This window comes from Eubalaena glacialis, chromosome 9 (assembly GCF_028564815.1).
Source record: "Eubalaena glacialis isolate mEubGla1 chromosome 9, mEubGla1.1.hap2.+ XY, whole genome shotgun sequence".
NCBI lineage: Eukaryota > Metazoa > Chordata > Mammalia > Artiodactyla > Balaenidae > Eubalaena > Eubalaena glacialis.
In genome coordinates, this window is record NC_083724.1 from 54,582,915 (window position 1) to 54,609,394 (window position 26,480).

At 38.4% G+C, this 26,480-nt stretch overlaps 1 protein-coding gene across 1 annotated transcript in view; it reads right to left on the reverse strand.

Annotated features, from left to right (window-relative positions):
• Positions 1 to 3,558: 3,558 nt before the first annotated feature.
• Positions 3,559 to 26,480, reverse strand: part of PUM3 (pumilio RNA binding family member 3) — a 40,198-nt gene continuing 17,276 nt past the window's right edge. Inside the window, exons 11-18 of the mRNA XM_061201229.1 lie at positions 25,289 to 25,387; positions 24,316 to 24,369; positions 20,795 to 20,875; positions 13,908 to 14,050; positions 13,039 to 13,261; positions 11,462 to 11,549; positions 9,025 to 9,115; positions 3,559 to 5,306 (exon numbers count right to left, since the gene is read on the reverse strand). Of these exons, the coding sequence (XP_061057212.1) occupies positions 5,174 to 5,306; positions 9,025 to 9,115; positions 11,462 to 11,549; positions 13,039 to 13,261; positions 13,908 to 14,050; positions 20,795 to 20,875; positions 24,316 to 24,369; positions 25,289 to 25,387 (912 nt within the window). The 3' untranslated portion in view covers positions 3,559 to 5,173. The remainder of the gene's footprint in view (positions 5,307 to 9,024; positions 9,116 to 11,461; positions 11,550 to 13,038; positions 13,262 to 13,907; positions 14,051 to 20,794; positions 20,876 to 24,315; positions 24,370 to 25,288; positions 25,388 to 26,480) is intronic.

The following is a 26,480-nucleotide window of genomic DNA, read 5'->3' on the forward strand; positions in this document are numbered from 1 at the left end:
CATTTAAACCCTTAAGAATTCATCTGGGAAAAAGCGTAGGGAATTTGGAGGCACTGTGGTGGTGGAGGTTTTGAATTTAGAAAAGGAAAGGTGGTGTCTTAGTTTCCTAAGGCTGCCTAACAAATACCACAGACTGGGTGGCGAAAACAACAGCAATTTATCTCCTCAAACAGCTTCTGGAGGCTGGAAATCCAAGATGAAGGTATCAGCAGGGTTTGTTTCATTTGGAGTCCTCTTTCCCTGGCTTGTGGATGGCCCTCTTCTCTCTTGCCTTCACATGATCTTCTCTTTATGTATGTCCTGATCTCTTCTTACAAGGATACCAGTCATACTGAACTAGGGCCTACCCATGAGACCTCATTTTACCCTGATTACCTCTTTAAAGACTCCATCTGCAGATAGTCATTTTCTGAGGTACGGTACAGAGGTGGGAGTGGCAGTTAGGATTCCCACACACACACTTGAAGGGGACACGATGAATTCAGTCCTTAACAGATGGAGATGATTATAACCTTAGTTTCCTTAGGTTAAACAGTTTCAGAGGTGAGAAAAAAGTTCAAGTGGCAGATTTTTATGCTTATTTAAGTTCATTAGTTTTAGAAATAGTTAGAAATAGTTTGATTAGTGGCTCAGTATAAACTGTTGCTGCTTTTTCTGAGACCTTGTACTCTCTTAACCATTATTCTAAAAATATACACACACTCTTGTCTTTGTAAGACATACTCTTAAGGGTGACTAATCTGCTATAATTAAGATGTAACCTTTTCAAAATTTCATTGCAAACAGAAACAGAAGTGCTATCGCATATTTTAAAGAGCCTATCCTTTGCGTTCAGGCAAGCAGGAAGCCTTATTCCATTAGGCAAACACACATTACCCCAGGCTTAAAGGGGAACAGGTTCTCCTTCATTCTAGGCAACGTCAGATCGATCCCTTAGAAAAGCATGGGGTGCAATCTGAAAGCTACAAAAGCTAAATTTTAAAATTAAAGACATTCTCAAAAGCAGGAAACTTTTCCATGGAAAATACATCCTCCATTCAGCCAGGTAGGTTGTTCTCAATTTGGTTAAAACCATTTGTTGATTTCTGCTAAGAATAAATTAAAATGGTAGAAAGTCAAAACAAAGAAAGAAACAAACAGGAGAGAAGCCATCAGTGAGTGAACAACAACAAATATCTGGAAAAAGAGGAAGCCACGGAGAAAGTTATCAGGGCCAAGAAAGCTGAATACCACGTATAAGCAGAGGAGCAAGTTAATTCTCACTGTGATCTACAGAGAATCCCAGCAAGTAGAGGTGCTAAGTACTGGGGAAAGCTGGGGTGAGGCCTAGGATGGAAAACAGGGGGATTGGCTAAAACTGGTTGACTACCACTCCACACATTGGCAGAAGGCTGAGAGTTTATTTTGTGGACTCACAGTGGTTCGATTTCTTCAGACAGGGGGGTGCCAGGTGTAAAAGGACATGAGGGAGAGGTGCTGTACTCAAAGCAGGTGGGTTAATGAAAATCTGCACACAGTGTTGAGCAACCAGAATTTTGGCTGCCAGGTGGATTTCCCTCTAGAGGCACAGAATGGCCCCGACACAAGGCCTATGGATCCTGACATCTGGAGGACTCCAGTGAAACAGGAGCATCCATACCTCGTCACCCGTGTAATGAGCAGTCGACAGTCCAGAAGGGCCTGCCCCCTTTCTGATCAGTTTTAAGTGTCTTAAGTATATAAAGGAGAGCCAAAGATCTCTCCCAGAAAGTCTCAAACATGAGAGACAAAAAGTGCAGACACAAGAAAAGAGAGAAAGCAAGGTAAAACAAACAAACAAAAAAGACAACATTCCTAGGGATTTAAGAGATACTTCATTCAAGAAGCAAGAAAAGAACACGTCAATGGAAGGGCTGACAGAGAAAGTGGAGGAAATATCTCACCCAGAAAGCAAAACAAAGAGCCAAAGAATTGAAAAAGCAAATTAGAGGATCAAATCAGCATTCGAAATCTGCAAAACAGGAGTTTCAATGAGAAAGAATAGAGAAAATAGGGTTGGAGGAGGAGGGGGTTAGGGAGACGATACAGATACAGGCCCCAAATGGAAGGGCTTCACGTCTCCGACTAAAATCCTCAAGCACCCAGCACGAAGAATAAAGAGCAGACACACATGACACACAGCAATGCACATGATCCTGAAGTACAAGGAGGCTGCGGATAAAAAAAGTCCTGAAACCTTTCAGAGAAACCCCTTACAACCACCCCCCACAAAAAAGGCCACATATAAAAGACTGATAATAAGAATGGCATTAGACTTCCATAGTAACTCTGCAAGCCAAAGAAAATATTGACCAATGTCTTCAAAATTCCAAGGCAAAATTAATTTCAAACTAGAATTCTATATCCAGCTAAACTAGGTGTCCAGGTATGAAAGGGTAGAATAGACATTCAGACTTTAAAATTTTACCTCATATGCATTCTTTCTCAGGAAGCTGCTAGAGATTGTGCCCCATTCAAAAGAGGATGTTAAGCAAGAAAATGAAATGCATGGGATCCTGGAATGGGCTTTCCCTAGGAGACATGAAGGGAAGGCCCAGGATGAGGATGGCTGTGCTGCGGGTTCTTAGGACACTCAGAAAGCCAGCTGGCTCCAGCGGAGGTGTCTGCCAGGTGACCTGATGTACTGGATGGTGTGGAAGGCAGTGTTCACTGACAGGTTAGCACCATTTTGGCTGCAAGTGTCTAAAGATCCAGCTCAAAATGGCCTAAATGATAAATGAAAGTTAATTCTCTCACATAACAGGAAGTTCAGGGGTAGGGCAGCTCCAGGAGTTGATTTATTCAGCAGTTCAACATCAAAGTTTCCGATTCTTTCAACCTTTTGCTCAGCCATCCTCAGTATGCTTTCTGCATATACTAATGTCAGCCAGCAGGAAACGGACTCTGTTCCTTGTGGGTGTGAGACCAAAGGAACCTCTCCCAGGAATATACTTCTCTTCCGAGGTCCACTGGCCAGGCTTCTTCCTAAATCCATCACTGACTTAAGGAAAGGGCCCCTGGGATTAGTTCATACCAGTGTTCTTTTGCATGAGCCACACAAGGGAAACGTTTGTATGGCCTGGTGGAGTAAGGGTTGAAGCTGTTAAAATTTCAGCACATCTATGACCCACTGGAGGCACACTAGATGGGTGGGACACACTGGAGCCATCGGGAAAGGGGTCGACCCCAGAATAACATGCGAGCCTTGACAGGCTGAAAAAAGAGGAAAATGCCTACTGGAGAAGAGTGTATGCAATTCTGATGGACAGTTTGAGAAAAATTAATTATAGGAATGTAGGAAAGTAAGCAAATAAAAATAAATGAGGCAATTTATTCATTCCGGGAAAAAAAAATGGTATAGGAAATGTCATGACAGCTCACTACTTCCTTCAGTATTTAACAACTGACGTCAACATAATCATATAAACTGAACACCGATTTATCAAAGATGATGCAATTCTACTGGGAAAATGGAAAGAAAAGAAGTACAGGGACAGTGGTGGTGAAGAGTCTTAATCTGTATTTTTCCATAACAGGAAGTTAAAAGAAAATGCCTAAAACAGATACATTTTTTTTTTTAACCCACAAAAATCATATATTTAAAAACTTAGAGCTAAAAAGAACTGAAAGTCGTTGCTTCTGGGGAGGACAAGGCAGGGGTGTGGAGGAGTGGGGCAGAAGAAGGATTTCTGCTCTTGTTATATGCTTCATAATATTCTAACTTTCAAAACTACGGATGTTATTTTTTTAGTCTTACAGATGGAACAAACAGCAGAATTTCTGTCCCCCTCTCTTTCCAAATGGGCCCTTTATACGGAAAACAAACACGCAATGTATCAGTCAAACAAAAGCAAGCTCTTCCCCATTGTCTCCCACCCCACCCCCAGTTCCCCCAAGGGTCCCACCTCTACCCTTAGACCTGGCTGGGTAGGGGTTGGGGGGAGGCGGGGGGGGGGTAGGGGGAGAATCCACACCAAAAGAGAATTACAGGCATCGGCTCTTTTGCTCCTGCAGGGTTCAATGCACCCGCAGAAGAGGGCAGCAGGTAACGTCCTGGCAGCTCGTGAGTTGGGAGTAGTCCTGGGACCCAGCGGTCTGGTAGGAAAGGCACAGCCGTTCTCCTGAGGTGTAACTGCAGTGACAGACCTGAGTGGGTGTCCTGTTACAGCCGGCTACTTAGAGAAAGCCCCAAAGCTCGGTTTCGAAAGCAGTCAGGTATTCATAGGCAGGGCTACATGAGCCTGGTTATGAATTCTTCCAAGGTCTACCAATCCTTCCAAGCTTTGTTGCTTGGAAGCCAAGTGTAGTTTTAAAATTCAAACATCCTACTTGTACTTAAATTGCAACTTCTGCACTATTAACAAATTTGTGTATCCTTCTAACTCAAACCCTGTAGGCCTCAACTACTTTAGGGAAAGTCCCAAGAGAGAAAGTCTCACTACAAGGAGCTATTTACTTGGAAGGCCCAGTTTCAAAGACAGGAAGATTTTCCCTGTGACAATGACCTTAACACCGCTACCCACTATGATCCCCTAATTCATCCAGCACATTTGCCCCTACAAATCTTAACTTCCTGGAGTGGCTTGTTTCCAACAAAATCTAACATGGCACCCAATCCATAAGGCAGCTAGGAATGCAGCTGTCCTGGATGTAGAGTATCCCCATCCCTGTACCCAACAAGCCCCAAGCCTTCCTGAAGTTCAGTTCAAAACCACTGACTGCCACCTCACTGCTCCCACCAAGGACTCCCCGTGGCTCTTCTTTACCACATCCTGCCTTCCTCTGAAGCAGGAAACTCTCAGGTTCCTCCTCCTCCATGAAGCCCTCTCAGACTACTGTTCACTGAAGATGTCTTCTCCCCTGAATCAACGCACGCAACTACTTTATATAAATTTGGTTGGTCCCACTGTGTACGACTGTTAAAACCTTTTACATCGTGATTTGCTTACTATTCAATATGATAAAAGAGAAGGCTGAGATTTTTTTCTTAAAAAGGCCATTTTTAGAAATCATTTTATAAATAGATTCTTATACAAAGAAGAAACACATATACAGAGCACGCAAATGACCAGTAAGATGGACCCTAGCCCTTCTTTCCTGTACTGGGAAAACGGAAGAGGAAAAACGACTCCAACTTGTTCTTAACTGTTTCTACTTAGGCAGTCAGTTTTTCAAGTAGCATTTCTATTCCTTTGCTGGTGTTTTTGTTTTTTTCCAATGTGGGAATAAGGCTTTTCAATCCAGCTTTGACTTTATTTGCAACATCTTGATCAGAGCTCTGGAGAAGGCTGAAGAGAGAAGACAAAAATTAACAAACAAAAAATTAAATTTCATAAAAAACCCTTAGATTGTCTGCAAATACTACCTTCGCACACAGTACAAAAAATTCATTGACTTGTGAGACAAGTTGTGTAACTATAAATAGTTTTTTTTCCCCATTCATCAGATGAATGATGGGGGCTAGTAGCCTATATTCTAAAACCACATAATTGGTCCTGCTTTCACTTTGTCTTAGGATGAACACCCTGCTTTAAAATTGTTTACCACATTTATTCTACCTTTCCTTCTCCACCTAGAAAAGCTAAGGAGCAAGGACCCTGTGCTTTATTTATCTCACGGCACCACGTACACAGAGCAGACAGTCAAGAAATGCTCACTGAGTGACTGAATTAACATGCGTGAATAGGTGTACACGAGGAAAGGTGGGGGGGCATGAAAGATAAGCAGTTAATGAATGGCCTTCTTACTGAACTCTACTGCCAAAACATTGAGTGAAGGGGTAAAGAGCTTTACCTTGGAGCTTAACTACCCAGATTTGAAACCTGCCTCTGCCACTCAGTAACTATACAACCAAGAGCATGCTATTTAAATTCTCAAAGACTCAGTTTCCTGGCCTGCGGAATGGGAACAAAAGAACCCGCCTTCTTCACAGGGCTGTGTTTTGAGGCTCACATGATCCCGTATCTGAAGCACCTAGCCAGAGCCTGGCTCCTAGTTAACCACTCGATCAGTGTGAGTCATTCAACAGAATGAGGTCAGCTCTGCTCTCTGAGACCTTGCTGGCGTACTTTATCACATGTGAGCAGAGCTCTGCAGACTGGCAACAAGTAGGCCCCTTTCTCTAAATAGGGGCCAAGTCACAGGCACTCAACCACCAAACCCCAGGGCCGAATTTCCTATTCTCCCCCAACTTCCTCATGACCACGTTTAAATGTTGACCACTGAAACACAATCCAGAAAGAAATCACTTGGCATGTTTGAAAGACCCTGGTCCCAATAATTTCCATCATGTCCATAGAGAGGAGGACATGCTTGTGGAAGACAAGCAACAAGTACTGCTTGCCACCTGCAAAGCTGAAAAGTAAAGTGCCCTCTCAATAGACTTCTGACTCACAGGTGTTCTTATTTTATAAACCTTGGCTAAACACACAGTCACACAGTGCATAATAGTGATACAAGTTAATATTTACTGAACACACGCATTAGGCATAATGCTAAGCATTATGTATGCATCATCCCATTTAGTTTTCATAACAACCTAGGATTATTATTAATCTCCTTTTACATCCAAGAAAATTAAGGCTCAGAAAAGCTGAATAATTTGCCCAAGGCCACACAGTGAGCTGGGACTGGAACCCAGGCAGTCTGTCTAGAGCTCATGCATTTAAATGCTAGACAATTATGCTTCCCTGAGTTATTTTTCAGACTGCATACAAGGCTGATTTTTTCACCCAGAATGACACTTTGTCACTTACTCTAAAAAAGATTTAGCAAAACTAACAAACAAAAACAAACACGCACACACACACATACTGCACGAGTTTTAAAGAAAAATATAAACAAGGAAAGAATTTTGCCAAACAAGCACATGACAATATTCTAAAGCCAAATAAAAATAATTATTATATTAATCAATTATTAATTTATCGCCAGTTTCACTTCCCTTTAGAACCTCAGATACTTCATTGTTCAGATATTTCATATTCCCGTTTTAAGGAGTATTCCATAATAAACCTACAGTATCCTTCTCATGTTTGAAATCCACCCAAGGGGAGCTCTGATTGATGAGCAATCTTTAAAAATTAATTTTGTTGAGGATTTTCGCATCTATGTTCATCAGTGATATTGGCCTGTAGTTTTATTTTTTTGTGACATCTTTGTCCAGTTTTGGTATCAGGGTGACGGTGGCCTCGTAGGATGACTTTGCAAGTGTTCCTCCCCCTGCTACATTTTGGAAGAGTTTGAGAAGGATAGGTGTTAGCTCTTCTCTAAATGTTTGATAGAATTTGCCTGTGAAGCCACCTGGTCCTGGACTTTTGTTTGTTGGAAGATTTTTAATCACAGTCTCAATTTCAGTGCTTGTGACTGGTCTGTTTATATTTTCTATTTCTTCCTGGTTCTGTGGCACATATACAATGGAATATTACTCAGCCACAAAAAGAAATGAAATTGAGTTATTTGTAGTGAGGTGGATGGACCTAGAGTCTGTCATACAGACTGAAGTAAGTCAGAAAGAGAAAAGCAAATACCATATGCTAACACACATATATGGAATCTAAAAAAAAAAAAAAAAAAACTGCTTCTGATAAACCTAGGGGCAGGACAGGAATAAAGACACAGACGTAGAGAATGGACTTGAAGACACAGGGAGGGGGAAGGGTAAGCTGGGACGAAGTGAGAGAGTAGCACTGACATATATACACTACCAAATATAAAATAGATAGCTAGTGGGAAGCAGCTGCATAGCACAGGGAGATCTGCTCGGTGCTTTGTGACCACCTAGAGGGGTGGGAGAGGGAGGGCGGGAAGGAGATGCAAGAAGGAAGGGATATGGGGATATATGTATACATATAGCTGTATAACAAAGTGAATCAGCAACTATACTCCAATAAAGATGTTAAAAAAAAAAATTAATTTTACGGCATTGCCAGAATTTTTAGTTAATTGAGTGTAATGAAAGAATGTGTCAGTAGGTGTTAACATTCCAAATGCCCAGTAAAGAAATTCATGTCAAAAAAGTTCATGTTTCAGCTAATGGACTCCGGCTGTTCTACATCAACTGGAAAATTAGCTAATTTTAATGAGAAATAAACTAGTGATCTGTATCACCCATATATTTGGAGATACTGATATAGCTAAAAATAATGAACGCCCGTTTGGAATGTACGTATTTGTGAGTATATGTGTACCAAATCAAAATATATATTGAAGAAATGCTTACAACATTTATAAACATATACAAATTAAATTGCATAGTAACTTGCATGTGAAATACTGTGGGAAATTCAAGCTGAGACTGGTAACTGTTTTTCCAAATCTCGATAACACAGCAGGGCGAAAAAAATCAACAGTGATTACTTCAAAACAACACACAAATCTATTTTTAAATGAATATCCTTAATAAAAGGGTTTTATCTGGTAATAGAATACATGGAAATTTCAATGACCTGTAAATTATAAACTCAACCTATGTCCAAACAACAATATACAAGTTAAGCATATGTCTCAATTTACAAATCATCAGTTTTCTATCATTTTAATTAGAAACAAAGATTAATTAGCATGTAGACTTTAATAGCAAATGTTTCTCGAATCCTTTTAGAATAGTTGAAAACAAAGTCAGTAAAGTCAGTCACGATTTGAAAAACAACTCTGTCAGTTTTTACAGGAACAAAACTAATCCATTAAAAAAAGAATACAAGTAAACTTTGGTCAAAACCATAAATGTGGTGAAACAATCAAATGATGCCTTGTGAATGCCATAATTTTATGATGCTTGCCATCCAAAAGAGGGCATATGAAAAAAACTGTAAGGACTGATGGAAAGAGTTACATTTGCTCTCTAATATTTGGTACACTTGTCTAGACCAAGACTAACTGACAGGAATACTGGACTATTGGAAACAGACATTAGAACTGAGAAGTGTGTGTGAAGGAAGCATGTTCTGCACTCACGGGCACTGAGGATGAGGGCCCTGAGCAGAAAAAGGCACACATTCTACATACCTAGAAAGAATAATGGCTCCTCGATTGACACTAGCCCAGGACTTCAGGTTCTTCATACCAACAAGCTCTACGAGTGTTTTTGCAAAACAACCTGTAAAATAAACTTAATGAACATCATATACCAAGATTTAAACTCCCACTCTCTCTCTCTACTACCCTTAAAGCTGGAAACGTGTTTTAATGAGAAAGCTAATAAAGAGTTCTCACCCAGTATCACTTAACACTAAAAATTCTAGCTCAGCTTTATGTAATACGTTTTTAATACAGCCATTTCTCTCAACTCTGACCCAAATCCTCAGCTATGTTTAGCAGTAATTACTCAAGAGAAACAATGACTTCTTATAAAATGCTCGCTTGGTCATGTTTGCATTTCTTTGTACTATTTAATGATTTAACCCTGACCTGAAAATTATTCAGGAAGTAAATGTTTGACAGCAGCACCTCGTGTTTGGTTAAAATCAAGTTTCCCCTCAAGGAAAATGCTCACTCAGAAGGTGCCGTGAACACAATTAACAGTCAAATGACTATTCTGGCGCACACCTGGCAACTTCTCTCTACAACACTAAACATTCGTTCACCCATCAAAAATACGATTCATCTTTTGTTATTATAGCACATCTGATTCCCAAGGTCTCAGAGTGTATTATCTTATTCACTGTGCCATCTAAGTGTTAACTAACTCTTGGACAAAGGAGAAATTCTGAAGACTAGGATCTGGTACAGATGGAGGTGGGGACTACCTATCTCAAAGGCAAACATCTTGGGTAGGTAGCATGTAAAATTCAAAGATGGCCAAATATGAGGAGCCTTTAGAAGCCAAGAGGCCTATGACTATTTTACTCTTCGTGGCACATGCTCAAGAGGGACAGAAATCAGCTGGTGAGGCAGACAATGTTTTCCAAAGGTGACCACAACAATATCTCCTTTCTGTGTATGCTTCTAGAATAGTGCCACTCCCTCATCTAAAGGTGGAACTGATGTCTTCTCCTTTTGAACTGGGTGGGCCTTTGTGACTGACTTAATCAAGAGAGTACAGTACAACTGCCCTTAAATAACTTCTGAGGCTAAATCATGAAAGTACCACGCACCTACTTTGTCCTCCTAAAACTCAACCACTATATTGTGAGGAAACCCAACAGCCTAGGGAGAGGAACCAAGGCTGCTGGACTTAGCCACTGCCAGCCATTGTGAAAGTGGATAATCCAACCCCAAGCCAAGCAGCCCCAGATGACTCAGAGTAGAGCTTCTGAGCTCCACCAAACACCGACCAAATGACTGTTGTTTTGAAAACTAAGTTTTGAGGTGGCTTGTTACACAGCAACAGATAACCAAGACAGCTAGTCACTCATTTGGTGCTACATGAAAATGACAAATACATCAAGTTCAAACAGATGTGTTTTAGGGTTGCCAGGGCAATTTAAATAAGGAGAAAAGTCACTAGAAAATTGCTTGGATTTTAAAAGCAAGACAACTTTTCTGACATAAACTCAGCTCAACTATGCACCAACTTTTTAATAATAAAAAGATAATTCAATACATTATTTTTTCTTCAAAATTTATTACCAGAAGCTTCCTGTTTTATAAAAAATTTACAGTGAGAAATAGGCCCAAGTCTCTGTTCTTAAAGGTAGAGTGAGAAGTGACAGTTCTACTACTATACTGATTGCCTCACTAGCCATTAGAACTGCAACTTGCCTCAAGACATAAATTCATGATCTGTCACTTTTTTCAGACACAGTAATAGAAAGCCCAAACTGTTTTAACTCAGTGGGAGGAAGCCTCTTTAGTGGCTAAAATACCAGATGGAGTTTGAATTTAGAAAGAGAAGGTCTGGTCAAAGACAGGACTGAGAGGGGAATGATATGCAAATTTTCACTCATCAATAAATAAAAGATGCTGTCCTCCTCTTGAGAGCTGAGTTTCTACAGAGCAGCTGTAAGGTTTATGAAAAACCAGGAAGTGCCAAGGACTGGCTTGCTCTTTGGTCATATATATTTCAATGCCAAATAGGCACCAGTTCAAAATTCTCTGATGAAGATAATTTTCTTCTGCTTATCCTTTCCTCAAAACTAAAGATAAATATGCTTTTCAATTGGGATGATGATACTCACAAACTGGCCCTCCTACTCTGCTCTCACCATCCTCAAAGAATAAAATGGCATTTTAGAACGCTGGACAAGCCCGTTTTGAAGTCTGAAGTAGCAGAGGAGGGAAAAGAGAAAGGGAGGGAGGGTGGGAAAGGGAAAGAAAATGAAAGGATTCTAGGAGACAAATTTCCAGGGGGAAAAAGCATTATTTGCAACCACTAAATCATTTCTTACTCACAAACTCAACAGACTTTCATTTGAACTTAAATGGCCGGCATAAAGTTCAGGGATGCCAGACATTACTGAAATTCCACATCCAATACAAGAAAAGGTCAAGTTGCACAGCCTACCTTCTCGTCCACTTTCTTTCATCTTTTTATCTTGCTCTATTAACCACTTCAGAACTAGATGTCCTGCAGGATGTTCTGCAACGTGAAGCTGTGAGGGGTCAAGAACATATTAATTAAAAAGCTGTTTTCATTCACTCTATATCACCACATACGGATAAAGTCTCAGGTGAGTTGAAAGTTCCAAAAGGCTTAAGAGGTCTTTATCTACAATGACTACTACACCTGGAGGGACGAGAGATCTAGTCCAACCCTGACTGAAATGAAGATGGTTATTCAGGATAACATGGCCACTGAGGCAGCTCACATTCAGCTTCATGAGCTCCAGTTTGAACAGCTCTACCACCAGGCTCATCTTAAGATCATGCTAACCACTTTCCAGATTGTCATACGCCATTCTGAGGAGCAAAGAAACCGATGGGACAGAACGCTACAGCAGAAACATTAAAACCTAGTGCTGAATGATGTTTAAATCATCGTTTAAGGTGATGCCCGAGGAGCACTACCTGATGAGCAGGCCAAGAAAGCATCGTTCAGCTTAATCTCACTCCTTTCCAAGGGCCATACCAACTGTTCGCACAGAGATCCCCTAGGATCTCTCCTTGTCCAGCACGGGAGACAACAGGCCCTGTGTCCTTACAGAGGGACTTTCATTACACAGGCATCGTCCCAATTTGTTAACAGGATCTGCTCTGTGAGGGCAGGAGCCAGGGCGTCTCTAAGATCCATGGCCCATTTCTTTCCCCATCTCCTGTGTCAGAAAACAGTGGGCTCCCCATCCATGTGGGTCCATCAGGAGCTCACAACCCAGTGCGGGGCGAGGGCCGGGCAGGATCTGGCTTCCGCCTTCCTCTTCCCTTTGCTCACTGATTTCCAGCCCCCTGAGCCTCCTGTTCTCAAACATGCCAAGCTTCTTCCTTCCTCCAAGGCGGCCGCACATGCTCTTCTCTCTGCCTAGAATCTTCTTTCTTCACTTAGCTACCAGTCCTTTGGGTCTCAGCTTAGCTTTCACTGCCTCAGGAAGTCCTCCTAGGACAGGCTGGCTCCCATTTGTACGTAATCCCATAGAACCTGGCATTTTCCTTCACAGCACGTATCTCTATTCTACAATAAATAATCATTTGTGTGCATATTTATTTAAGTATTGTGTTTCCCCAAATGGTATTCTCTTTTTTGGGGGTCCAGTGCATGAACCAAGAAACTTAAGATACAAGGCAGAATAACACAAGGCCCAAATAACATAGGCAGGAGCTATCAGAAAGAGCAAAAACTTTCTGATTGAGAGGGAATTAAGGAAGACTTCACGGAGAAGGATTCCGAGGACCTGGAAGGATTAATAAGGCTTTCTACAGGAAGAGCGTAGGAAAATGGAAACATAAGCAGCCCTTGAGGTTGAGAAAAGAAGTACATACAAATGAAAGAAGTGCAAAAGTCCACAGCAAATTCAAAACAAAATTAAGAACACAGAATATGCTGGAAAGACAGCCTGGGTCAATCACCGACAGCATTAAGAGGATTTTGTTTTTCCTCTGCAGGTATGTGGAGTCATATTTCCCACCTGTCTCATGACAGCACAGTACCTCTCCATCCTTGCCACCAGGATGCAGCTCTGCCGCTGCCAAACTGGCGACGGCATTCATGGCGGGCTGCACGTCTCCAATGGCAGCTCCCAGGATGTCAGCCACAAGCACACACGCAGACTTATCCAGCACCACCTCTTGAGCGTGTCCTTGCAGGTAGCTTAGCAAAGCTGGAGAAATGGATTCTAAGAGCTCTCGTTGGCGGATCTCTGTATCTTTCTTACTGTGGTAACATGTTGAAAGAAGAATTAAGGTAAGATAAATAGCAAAGGAAATATGGTGTTTTATTATCACAGAAATCTCTAAGGGCTTATAACAGTTTGTGCCACGCTCTGTTGTGCACGTAGATAAGCAGTTTGAGGGCGGGATATCTGTCTTTCATCTTTGTGTCCCCAGGATCTGAACAGTGCCTGGCACAGAACAAGCACTCAATAAGTGAAGCTTGCCTTGTGTAATACAAAAAAAAAAAATCTCAAACCAACCCCAAACCAAATAACGACAATAACACAGTATCTGACAACACATGTTTGGACTACTTTATGGATTCTGCTCCCTAGCGTACTTGATTAAGTGGTACCAGTTGCTTTAAACATAAAGCAAAACACACACCTGAGCGCCTACTATGTGCTGGGCCTCAGAGGCGTTCTTTTGGCATGATGCTTTCATTTCCTTTTCAGGATAAAAACTTTAAGAATCTGCCAAAACTACAGGCTTAAAAGTGGAATTCACCTTTGGAGTTTTAGAGAGGGAGGGAGCATGAGAGGTGTACACATGTGAGTAGATTTATGGAAGCACATGCCACTCAAAATGAATGAACAATCAGAGCAGAGGAATAAAGGGCCCAAGCCCTTTATTCTACTGTCCCTCACCTGTGTGCGTTACCATCTCCTTTCTGCAGAACTTCAATGATCTCTCTTACCGTGTGTGCAGGATCTCTGGGGCTTAGTAAATACAACAGGACTTTCCTTCCATATTTGTCATTTACTATGTTAGGCAAGGAATTAATAATTTCCTGTAAAATTATAGAAACAAAAAGTGAATCTATATGCTTAAAATAAACTATGATTGGAATCTGAATGGTAAAGAAGGATACATAACTTTTCCCCAACGTACTTAATGAAAAATGTACAGCTAGTTCTGAAGTCGTCTCATTAAAGCACAGAGAAATTTACACTCAGAATACAGAACCGCCTCTCTACTGGGACTAGCATTACTGAACAATCCATTTATATTTAACCGACCAAGCTCAAGGACTTGAAAAATATATATCTAAAGGAGTTATCTCATTCATTGTAACCAACATTTCTTAGGCCACTATTACTAGGGACATTGCTTGCTGGGGCCACTGAGCAGATACAGTTAATTTGCAGCTGCACTTAAATCCAGCAGCAGCATTGATGACGACCATTCTTATTAGAATTTCCCTAATGAGATGTAGGTGAAGGGAGACAAAGAAACTCTGTTAAATAGAACAAGTGGATAAAGGCTTTTAAAGTTAGGTTACTTACTCATGGCAAATGAAGGCTGTTTAAGTATCACATCGAAAACAAAAAGAGGGGGGAGGGAAATAAATGCAGAAAGAGTCTATGGAGCAGTTACAAATAATTGCATTCTATGACATTTCCAATCAACTTAACAAGAACAGTAACCTCCTTTTCTAGTTGTTTGATTAAGGAACAAAGGCAATGTCATCCCCACCCCAACTGAGCTCCTGTGTAGATTTGGTGATATTTGCAAAGACAGAAAAGTCACTGTTTAAAAATTCGTTTATCCTACGTATTCAACAGAAAAATCATTAGTCTTTCCCTCTCTAACATTCCTATTTCTTATAACCTATTATTCAAAGCCATGTGTGTCTGAACACCAGAGATTCTTCAGAACTGGCTGGGGTCACAGAAAGAATTCAGTCCAACCACCCAGCTTTACAGATGAAGGACCCAGAAACGGGGGGAGGTTACCTGCAGGAGGACGTGAGCCTGTCAGTGAAAGGGCTCTCACTAGCTCTGGTCCTCTGACTTCAACTCTAGTCTCTTTCAAAGAAAACATACACCCCATTCTTAAGGAAAGGAATTCTCCAGGAGATGATATACTCAGATCTGCTATTCTCTTAAGTGCCTACTGATTACAACGAGATTAGTAATTTCAGTGCAGGAAAAAAAAAAAAAAAAAAGCTAGAAAATAGGTGCAACAGATCTAACCACCTCAAAATCAATATAAATTTTAACCACTCAGAAAAAATGACTTAAAATTTCAGTACTAAAGGAGAAGACAGAAAAAAAATGTACATCACTTCATGGGGATGGGAGCTCTTTTGCAATTTCAAGGTAAACATGCCCCAAAGTAGACTCAACATATGCATTTTTGAAAAAAGAGGCATTTAGTGCCACAAATATGGGCTACTTTTAGTGTGGCTTTATTTAAGGTTTAACCAACTCATAAAAGAAGATAAATGCTTTAATCAGTTTAAAGAAGAGACTGAGAATGATACACAGCTTAGGCCAATTTGTACAATCATTAAAAAACCTCCACAACTTTGCTGTCCTTAAAAAACCCTCTGGGGTATTTACACCTTTAAAACAATTGCTTTAAAAAAAAAGAGGGGGGGAGTATGCAGTGAAGAACTATGAATGGCTGCTATTTATTTTTAATTAACTTTTTTTTTCTTGGCCTAGGAGGAAAAGGGGTGGCATGAAGCCAGCAATGTAGTCTTCAATGTACTTGATCTTCTCTGTGGGTTCTACACTTAAGGACTAGTGCATCGTATCTCGCTTGGGCAGAAATGGTTTCACCTTAACACAAGATGCATATAAAATCCATGCAAAAATACTACTCAAGGACTAGTGTCCAAATTCACTGAACTTTTACTACCTTTCAGTATGTAATTAAGGAATTTAGAATCTACACTTATGTTGGTCTAAGATTCTTAAAAGAGTGCAATGTTTATAAACTAACAATCATATGAAACTAAAAAATGTTTACTTAAAAATGTGATATTTAATTCTCCCCCAACTCCCCTGTATTCCTGGTTTCCTACCATCAAAAACATTCTCTTGGAAAAAATAAAACAGTATGAGTGATGCTATTTTATGGAGTACTAATTCATTTCTCTTTAACCTGGGTCACACACAGAGGAGAGAAATTTCTAGATGATCACCTGGAGAACACTGAGTGTCAAAACACACAGAGATAGGGAAGAGGCAGCTACAGAGCAGTTGATCTGTGCTGAATTTGGTCTCTGGGTTCAAGCTGTGTAGCCTTTGGAAAATCCTTTAACCTCTCTATACATCAATTCCCTTATCTGCAAAAGGAAATGATACACCTGCCCGACCTGTGGGCCACTACCAGGAGCAAATCAGAAAATTCACTCTGTAAACTGGAAACTGCTATAAAGTAATAATCTTCATATGAAAAACACCCATCAATATACAGCATCTTTAACTATGGAGATTAAATAAAGCTGACGGAGTCATGAGTTTGGCATCCTCAAAAGAGAAAGAACCCCAACAATGAAGGTTCAAATGTAAAGGTTTTCAATTCACTTTCCCTCTTACTTAGAGAAAATCACAAGAAGGACCACTGTTGTAATATCTTCCCCTTATGCTTTACTCTAAAGCAGGTATGTAAACAGAAGAAAAGTGCAGGAAGAACAAAAGATCTCCCTTGTGAAAATGTGTGGCCATTCTGACCTTGTGTTGGACCCTTGTCAGATTCTTTGGCATTCTTGTTTTGCCAACCCTCTTTTAAAAGGGAAAGGTAAAGGTCAAAATGAAAGGTGCACACTGGAAGTAAGATTAGAGCACACATGCATTTTCAGTGGAAGAAAGAAATGCAAAATGCAACATACATTACTGAGCACCATGCCCATCTGTGGTGCATGTTCCTCTATGGAAGGTTGTGTGTGAACAAAAAGAAACACAGGCTGAACTTAACCTTAAAGAGCTAAAATCTAGCAGAAGAGGCAAGAGGAACTCTTTAAAAGTTAAAAATAAAAATAAGATTTAAATAATGGATAAAAACAGAAGTGTAAAAACAAGGTTAAATCACCGGCAGTGACTGCAGCCTCTTGAGTATTTTGTTTTAAAAAATGCGGTGATTTTATACAGAAGTCCAACTTTTTGGCTGCACTCAAAAAATTGGGATGAGGTTATTAAACATACAGAGTTTTGGTTTTGCAAGATGAAAAAGTTCTGGAGATTGGTTGTACAACAATGTGACTACACCTAATACCACTTAACTATATACTTAAAAATGGCTAAGATGGTAAATTTTATCACAATTAAAAAAGAAAAATAAATTGGAAGATCTATCACCATGGGGCTCACACTCCCAGAGGCTGGAGCCAAGGGTGGCCACCGCCTTGGACAGGGCATGTGCACTCTAGTTCCCCCCGCCCCTCCCAACCTGGCCTGCCTCACTCATTTACCTGCCTGGCCAATGAATGTTTCTGAGTTTGTAAGCCCTGGGTCAGATCACAATTAACTGCTAAATGAATAGACGGCAAAGACAAAAATTATAAGAGCTGAGAGAACGGGGAGAGCAGGTCTGGCTGAGAGATCAGAGAACATTATCTGGAGATTGAATTGGAGCCTGGTCTTAAAGAGAAAAGGAGTGTTTGTTAGGCTATGATTTCAACCTGACATTTCAGGAAATCCAGTTACTCTGAATAGAATGCTTAGCAACACTAAATTTTCTTGGCTATTTTTAAAAGCACTGCATAATGCAACAGGTTTTGTAGTGGCTGGGCGGGAAACACAGACACATGACTCTATATAACATATGGGCAGCATATCTGGCAACCCACAGTTCTGCTAAGTAAATGCTTTTGAGAAACGAGGAGACATAAAAGAATGCTTACAGAATTATCTGGAATAGCAAAAAATAATATGAATGTTTAAAGTTACAAATACTATAAACAACCTAAATGTCCATCAACAGAAAAAATGGAAAAATCAACTGTGGTATATTCATAGAGTGGAAAACTATTTGGCATTGAAAAATGAATGGTTTAGAACAGCGGTGGGTAAACCATGGCCTGTAGGTCAAATCTAACCAGCAGCCTGTTTTTGTACATCCTGTGAGCTAAGAATATTTTTTTTCTTTTTTACATTTTAAAGTGTTGCTAAACAAAAAACAAAAAACAAAGCAAACAAGAATATGCGACAGAGACCATACACGACTCACAAACCCTAAAATAATTACTATCTGACCCTTTATTAAAAAAGCTTCCTGACCCTTGATGATGACTCACAAACATATGCCAAAAGGAAAAAGCAAGTTGCAGGAGAAAACACATCACTTATATACAATTTGTAAACATGCAAAATAATACCATAAACATCTACATATAGCAAAAGGATAAGGGAATGCATGCAAATAATAAGCACCAATCCATCACAGCGGGGGTGGGGGGGCGGGTACAAGGATATGCAAAAAAAAAAAAAAAAAGTACACAAAGGGCTTGAACTTCAACTGTATTTGGCAAGTTTTACTTCTTCCTGCCCTATCAGGTGGGAGGCTGGGCGTTCACTGTTATGATTCTTTATATCTTCTGTATAGCATCTTAAAGATACTACGCTTTAAAGTATGTATCAATATTCACTCTCAAAGAGCAACTGGCCAGTGCACTTACTTCCTTTTTAGAGGATCACTGCTGTCAAAGCAGTTGCATCATACCAACAATTCCAGGATCGGATTTTATAAGTATGTTTATTTTAGAAAGTAAAGTAAGTGGGAAACAGTGTGTATCCATTTTGAAAGGTGAGGGCTCAACTGACCAGGCTGTGATTTCAACCTGACATTTGCAGGAATCTGGTTACCCTGAACAGAATGTTTTGCAACATTAAGCTTTCTTGGGTATTTTTAACAAGCACTGCATACTGCAACAGGTTTTGTGGTGGGTGGTGGATGGCGGGGGGCGGGGGGGGGGGGGGGGGAATGCAAGAGCAATTAGCATTCCATAGTTTTATCACTGGCTACATAGTTTAATGATACACAAAACCCGTTGAGCATTTGTCAGCTAGAGGCAAGACATCAGCAAATGAGGCCATTCTCAGGGAAAGCTGTCCTAAGTATGAGAAAGTCACTAGGAATGTGGGTTAAACAGTTGTGGGAATCAAACTGATAAGCACAAGGAATTAAAACTGTTTCAACAGCGACTTTAAGTGGGATAAATCTTTGGAAAAAATTAATCTAGCAGACAATTGTGGCAAATCCTGAAGGAAGTTTGGTTTCTCTTAAAATCCATTTGGAACAGTTATGCAAATTTTAGTTGTCATGAAAATATTAAACAAAAGCAAGCTTTCAATAGCCCAGCCTGTTTCCATTTTCATGAAACAACTTTATTCATTAGCTAATCTATGGCCTCACATTTCTGTCACTGGAATGAAAAACAATCATTATTGATTGGAGTCAAAAGGGTAATAAAGTCACAAGGAACATGTCAAAATACTCAGTTTGTAACATCAAAGTCCTGCCAACTTGTTTCTTCCCACAATCCTATCCCAAAAAAAGTCATCACAATCTTAAAACAGTCAAGGGGAAAGCTGGAAAATGACAGCAAGGGCATGAGAAATTCACACACTGGGACCTACAGCTGGCATCTGAGAAAACAAATCTCCTATCCCTTCACTAGTTGGGACATTTTTCCTAATCACCCAGCTCTAACTGGCCCAGATAGGCTACAAAGAGGCCACAGCACCACCACAGGCCAACAGGTAAATTCTCTTTCTGAACATCCATATGCTTCTCCCTGCAGGTGGTGTGGAAGTCGCTTTTGTCACTAAGATTTCTGCAAGGGCCCCATCCATGTGTACCAACTTTCAAATGAATAATCTGTGTCTATACAGATTATGTGCTTTTTAAAACATTTCCAGGTTCGGTCCCTGCTACCAATGCTGCAATTTCTTACGCCTTCCCCCGAAACCTCTATCATACACCTAACACAACTTGCATGCTAGAAATAAAGGAAGGAAAAATAAAACAGGATCACAGAATCTCAAGTCAGAAAAGGGGCAGTCATTGCAGGATGAAGAAAATTATTTCATAATATAGTTTTTACTTGGGTGAAGTTTTTATAAGAGAACAGCTCAGTTTTTCTGAAGGCAAATTTAGGGTTAAGTAAACCGCATTCAATTATTACCACTTTATGGTCATTATACCAGGCTAAAAAGCTGAAATGAAAAAAGGAAGCTAGTATTGTAATTTTAGTTAAAATTTTTAATCTAACTCTACACCAGCTTTCATGAAGTCTCTAAGAAGCCATCACAATTGAGTGAACTTCATAAGTTTTTCTTCTCCAGTTCAAGTCAGGACAGATGTATTGATAAGCTATGCAGAGCTAGTTTCTCCAAAGGGAGAGAAAAAAGGTCATGGATAACTTCTGCCTGGGTGGACATGAGTTCTTGAATAACTGAAGAATTACTATGAAAATAAATTTCCGATCAAATCTAAACACTGCATCGCTAATTTTTCTTTTAGTATGTTACATGGTCTAAAAAGTCACATTACCCTAATTTAAGCAGTCTTTTACATATTTAAAGCAACATTAATTAGTAATAATCAAGTAACAGGATTATGGTTTGTACGGGAATAAAGCAACCCCCCAAAATAGGCTTAAGGCAACTAAAAAATAAGAAATACTGGCAGAAAGTATTTACACACTTCAAAGTCTTTACACATCTACATGTGAAATCAAACTTACACACTCACAAATGATGTATCAATTTAACTTAAATTCAAGACTATGTGAATTACTTACTGATATGATTATCTGCCTCACAAGCTTAGTATCATCAATACAGTCAAATGCCGCCAATAAAACCAAGTGGGAGTATTGGCCCTGTAGGAATTGAAAGCCAGTAAAGGTTAAAAAAATACACAGATTCTCCCTTTTCTTCCACCTAAAGAGTTACGTTAAAAGGTTATCACCCTGACAACGTATCCAGCATAATATAACGGAGATGGATAAAAGTCATTCAAAGAAACGTGCTCTTGTATCAGGACCTAGTTAATTATATTCTAGGTTGAGTAAGAAAATGACAGAAACAGATAAGCACATTCTTCAATATTAAATAGCTGAGACTCATTTTTTTAAACTAATCAGAATATAACACCTCTCAAAAATAGGTATCCTGTTAAAGAATAGCTACTTGAAAATTAAACTCAAAGAAAATTACGGTGACAAGTGGGAAAAAAAAAACTAGAGTATTGCAATCATGAAAAAGAAAATATATAAACTCAGATATAATTATACACACAAAATATACATAATACACATACACAGAAAATCCTGGAAGGAAAAACACTGTCACCACTGGGTTGAAGGATTACAAATAATTTTTCATTTTCTTTGGTATATTGTACAATTTCTTTAAAATAATCCTATATAATTAAAATAGAAACACTAAAAAAAAAGAACTAGAAGAATATACTTATATAGTGAATATGAGAATAAGATAAAAACAATTGCTTTCAAAAAGCAGAGCAGCATGAGATCATACAAATATACATTAGGACTTTCACAATCATTACTATTGAAATAATAGAATTTTTTCCATGATGCTGATATTGTTCCAAGATTTAAAGAACTTCTACTTTATGTTAAAAAAAAAAAAGTTTTCAAAGGTTGTGGCATATTCCTTTTAAGTACCCCAGATGATGATATAAATCTTTTTTTACTTTAAGAGGGATTTGACTTTTGCTACCAGCCAACACTCATTCAGAGCCAGATCCGATGAATATGGCAGGAATAACATCTCAACTAGAAACAACTTGGAGAAAAACAACAAAGGTCTAACATCTTTACTATATATAAGACCAACAATCAACTAAAAATGGGCTAAGAACATGAAGAATCAGTTCACAAAGAGAAGTACAAATGGCTTTAAGCATATGAAATAATGCTCATTAATTAAGGACTATAATTAAAACAATGAAATACTATATCCCACCTGTCCTATACACAAAAGTGAAAGCCCTTGATAATATACTAATTTGGCAAAGGTTTGGGGAAAGGCAGGCACACTTTTATGTTGCTGATGAGAATGTAAAGTGGTTCAACCTCTTTAAGGGCAACTGACAACAACACTGAAAATTTAAAATGCATGTACTTTCTGATCCAGCAATTGTAGTTCTAGGGAGGTATCTTACAGACATGCTTCCACATACGAACAAAGGATATGCCCTGGAGAATTATTTGAAATAAAAAACTAGAAACTAACGTGTCCGATAGTAGGGACTGGTTAAATGAACTATGGAAGTCATATAATAAAATATCATAAAGTCATTAACAAGAGAGAGGTAGATAGATGAATATATATTGAAATAAAATGACCCCTGAGATGAATTAAATGAAGGGAACAAAGTAGAGAATGTTGTGCATATAGTACACAACCACGGGTTTCTGGTTTTTTAAGTCCCACACACGGAAACACACCCAAGTGTAAAATATCTCAGGGTGAATACAGAAGGTGGAACAGAATTTAAGTGAGAAATAGACAATTCTACAATTATACTTGGAAGTTTGAACACACTTCCCCAGCAACTGATAGAACTAGACAATGATAAATAAAATCAGTAAAAACATCCATGATCTGAAAACACTACAAACCATTTTGATCAAACTGACGTTTATAGAGGACGACACTCACATATTCTTTTCAAGACATTAACATAGACCATACATTGGTCCATAAAATAAGTCATTATAAATTTCAAAAGACTGAAATAATACAGAGTATATCAAGAAATCCCTAATATTTGAAAATTAAATACTTCCAAATAACCCATAGACCAAATCCATGGGTTGTATTAGTTTATCTCACCCCTTTAGAAGCAACTCCTTGAGATAAAAAAGACATTGAATTGTTAATTTGCTAACATCCCAATACCTTGTGGGGATGAGGTTCTCCAAAAAAATTTACTGTTGATGTAACCAAATTGTAAAATTAAAACAATCTAATTTTATTACAAAAGAGTGTCTTTTACTATTAATACCTTTCAGAACGTTTTTTTCCGATTTTATTTTTATATTTTTAATTTATGTTGGACTATAGTTGATTTACAATGTTGTATTAGTTTCAGGTGTATAGCAAAGTGATTGAGTCATACATATACATATATCCATCTTTTTTTCAGAATCTCTTCCCATCTAGATTATTACAGAATATTAAGTAGAGTTCCCTGCGCTATACAGTAGATCCTTGTTGATTATCCACTCTATATAGCAGTGTGTATACGTTAATCCCAAATCCTAGTTTATCCCTCCCTTCCACCTAATAGAACTTTCTATTAACATTCTATTTTTACTCATTTCTAATTTAAAATATTCAAACTAAAATGTTATACAAAAAGATTTACTTAATGATGAATTATGAATCATAAAATTTTCTCATACTCTGAAAACCCCTCACTAGAGAGCCTCTTATTTCATTTTGTTACAGGCAAGTTAGCTGCCTTCTACGTGGTTTTATACTAACTCTCTTCCTAGTCTTGAATCCTACAGAAGACAACAGATATGTATACAATCACAGAGCACCAGTTTATCTGAATTTGAATTAGCATTTACTATATCAAGTATTCACTAGATGCCAGTAGTTCTTATTGGATTTTTCAGAGGGAAAAGTTGTTGATATCACTAACTTTAGTTCATCTGTAAATTAGAAGCTATAAAACATAATATATAAAATAGTTCAAAAATTGAAAACTAATGCTTATTACTACATATATTTTAGAATTATTATGGAAAACTATTTAGTATTTAAATACACAGAAATACTATTTTTTGAGGCAACTAATCCTTCAGAAAAAACACTTTTTATATCCTCCAATTTCATTAGAAAAGCTGTTATGGCATCTCCAAAAGATTCCAAAGAATTATAAAACTTAACTAAAATTTTCTTTGACCACACTACAAATTTAATCTAAGAAAAAAAAAGAGACAAGTTTCACTTTCTGTTATGTTTTGGTGGTAATGAAAATTGGTAACAAGTTTCTGAAGTGCAATTTACCTAGAGACTAAATATCAGGTCTTCAAAACTTATCTAATAAAAATGGAAAATTGCCACAGTACAATGTTAAATGAAAAGAGGAGAAATTCATTTTGTGTAAATTTAATAATATATAAAAAGACATGCATATGCATAAAAATAGATTATAACAAAATGAAACAACAAATAATTTTCTTGGTAATTTTCGGAACTCCTCAAATTTCCTATAATAGATATAAATACATTTTATTGTTAAAAATAGTTAAAAGAAATATGTAGTTTTTATACGTACATTAGCCACCTTTTCAACATAAGTCTTCATTGTTTTCACAATCACTTTCCTGTCCTTAAAAAAGAAAAATTGTCTCAATGAACTTATAGCTACAGGTTTAGTTATAGATTAGCTATAGATTAAGGTATTTCATAGTTAAAAATTTTATATAATATTAAACTTTCATTGGAGTGGCATACTTTTCATTAGTGAAAATAGTTATTGAACCAGAACCAAAAAATGCAATACACTATAAGAAGTCCTCTCAGAGCTATTATAATCTTAGACTTCTATGTGACAATCCATTGAGACATAAATATGGAACCATAAAATTATTAGTTGCAAGGCAAATCTAGTGAAACTACCTCCTTTTATAGTAAGAACTGAGATCCCTCTTCCAATGTCTGAACTGTCTTCAAATGCATAAAAGTCTAGCATACAGATGGTATTCAATACATTACTTGTTGAGGAGAAATTAAATTTGTATTAAAAAGTGGACGAAAGAAAAAAAGTGGACAAAATACAATTGTCTTTTAAAGGCAGAATTATACCAATCAAGGAAATGAGGATCATTTCTGTTAAGCTTCTATAATTAATATGGATCTTTACCTTTTCCCTCAAAGTACTTAAGAACCATGGGAGCAAATGCACAGCTGCTCATTTTCTTCTCTTTCCTCGCCCTCTCCCACAACAAGATCATTAAATGAGGAATCAAAGAGGCTGACAGGTACCAAAACTTTTATAAACTTAAGCCTAACATAAATAGTGTGTTTACTTGCTTGACACACCCCTCCCCATACAAGACAACCCAAGGTTTTCAAACTTTAAGAAGACTCCAGTAGAGAAGAAACAAAACGCTCAAAGGGGAGCCAGTTTCTGTGAGGCCTTGAGGCACAACTTTGCAAAGATAATATTGTTGTGCGCAAGAGGGCAAAACCCCAAGGAGACCGAAAAAGTCTAAGGAAAGGCAAGTCAAGCCCTGAGTGACACTTACCTTGGGCGTGCCATGCCACAGGCAGTGCATGGCCACTCTGGCGCCATCGTGTGTGTGCGCCAGATATACCACTGCTTCTCGGATGGCTTCAATCATTTCCTGGGGAATAAATGCAGTTCAGGGCTTTGGTTTACTCTTTCTTGTTGCTTTTTCACAATCTGCCTACTAAGGAGCAGTTATGCACAGAGAATGAAAGGCAGAAAGTATAGGTAGCAAACAATTTAATGTTTAATTTTGTGGACAGGTATAACATCCATACACCCTCTTCCTGGAAACATTCTTTTCCATCAAGAGCAGTAAGTACTGCTGGCAGGCAATTTCTATTAAAATCCCTGAGTTTTACCAATGTCTGTTCAAAAAATTATGTATACAGTAGACCCCTGAGTGCAATCTGAACCAGGCGGGTCCACTTACATGCGGATTTTTTTCAGTAAATATGTACTATAGCACTACACCATCTGAAGGTGGGTAAATCCGCAATCAGAACTGCTGATGGGGAGGGCTGATTATAGGCGGATTTTCCACTGAGGGGGACGGGACTGTCAGCACCCCAACCCCGTGTTGTTGTAGGGTCAACTGTTTACGTACAGTATATTCTAAAGGACTTCTCAAGAAAAAAAAAAAAATCTAAGAGTTGGCTCTGGGAAAAAGGGAGCTTTTAATAAAAAAGCCAGATAAAATAAATAAAATGTTCTTCCCTAAGAGAGTCATGTATATAACAAGCAGAAAACCAAAACACTAATTTTGTCTGAAAAAGTTTTTCTTTTTTAATTTATCACTGGATTACCTCTGGAAATCATATTAATAATTCACCATAAAGACACTTAAATAACATTTCTCCAAGAAATATTTATCCCTACATTAACATTTAGACTAGGCCTTCACTAGGCCTTTACTCAATGACCTTTAAGTAAAAACCCAATCATTAGTTTATTACAAGGTAATTTTAGCTTATTTTTAATCTTTATTCCTTATTTTCAATGTATATAATTTTGTAATTATATTTGGAAGTCTAGCATATAGGACATAAGTGAGTTCTGCCAGCTAACAGCTGCGGGGCCACTTTAGTCCATTCCCAATTTAAAAATTTATATTAAATAAATACAAAGTCTCCTGCCAGGAAGGAGAAAAGTGGCCTATTTTTATCAATAAGGAACAGCAATTTCACCCTTAACTATCTCACAATCCTTTT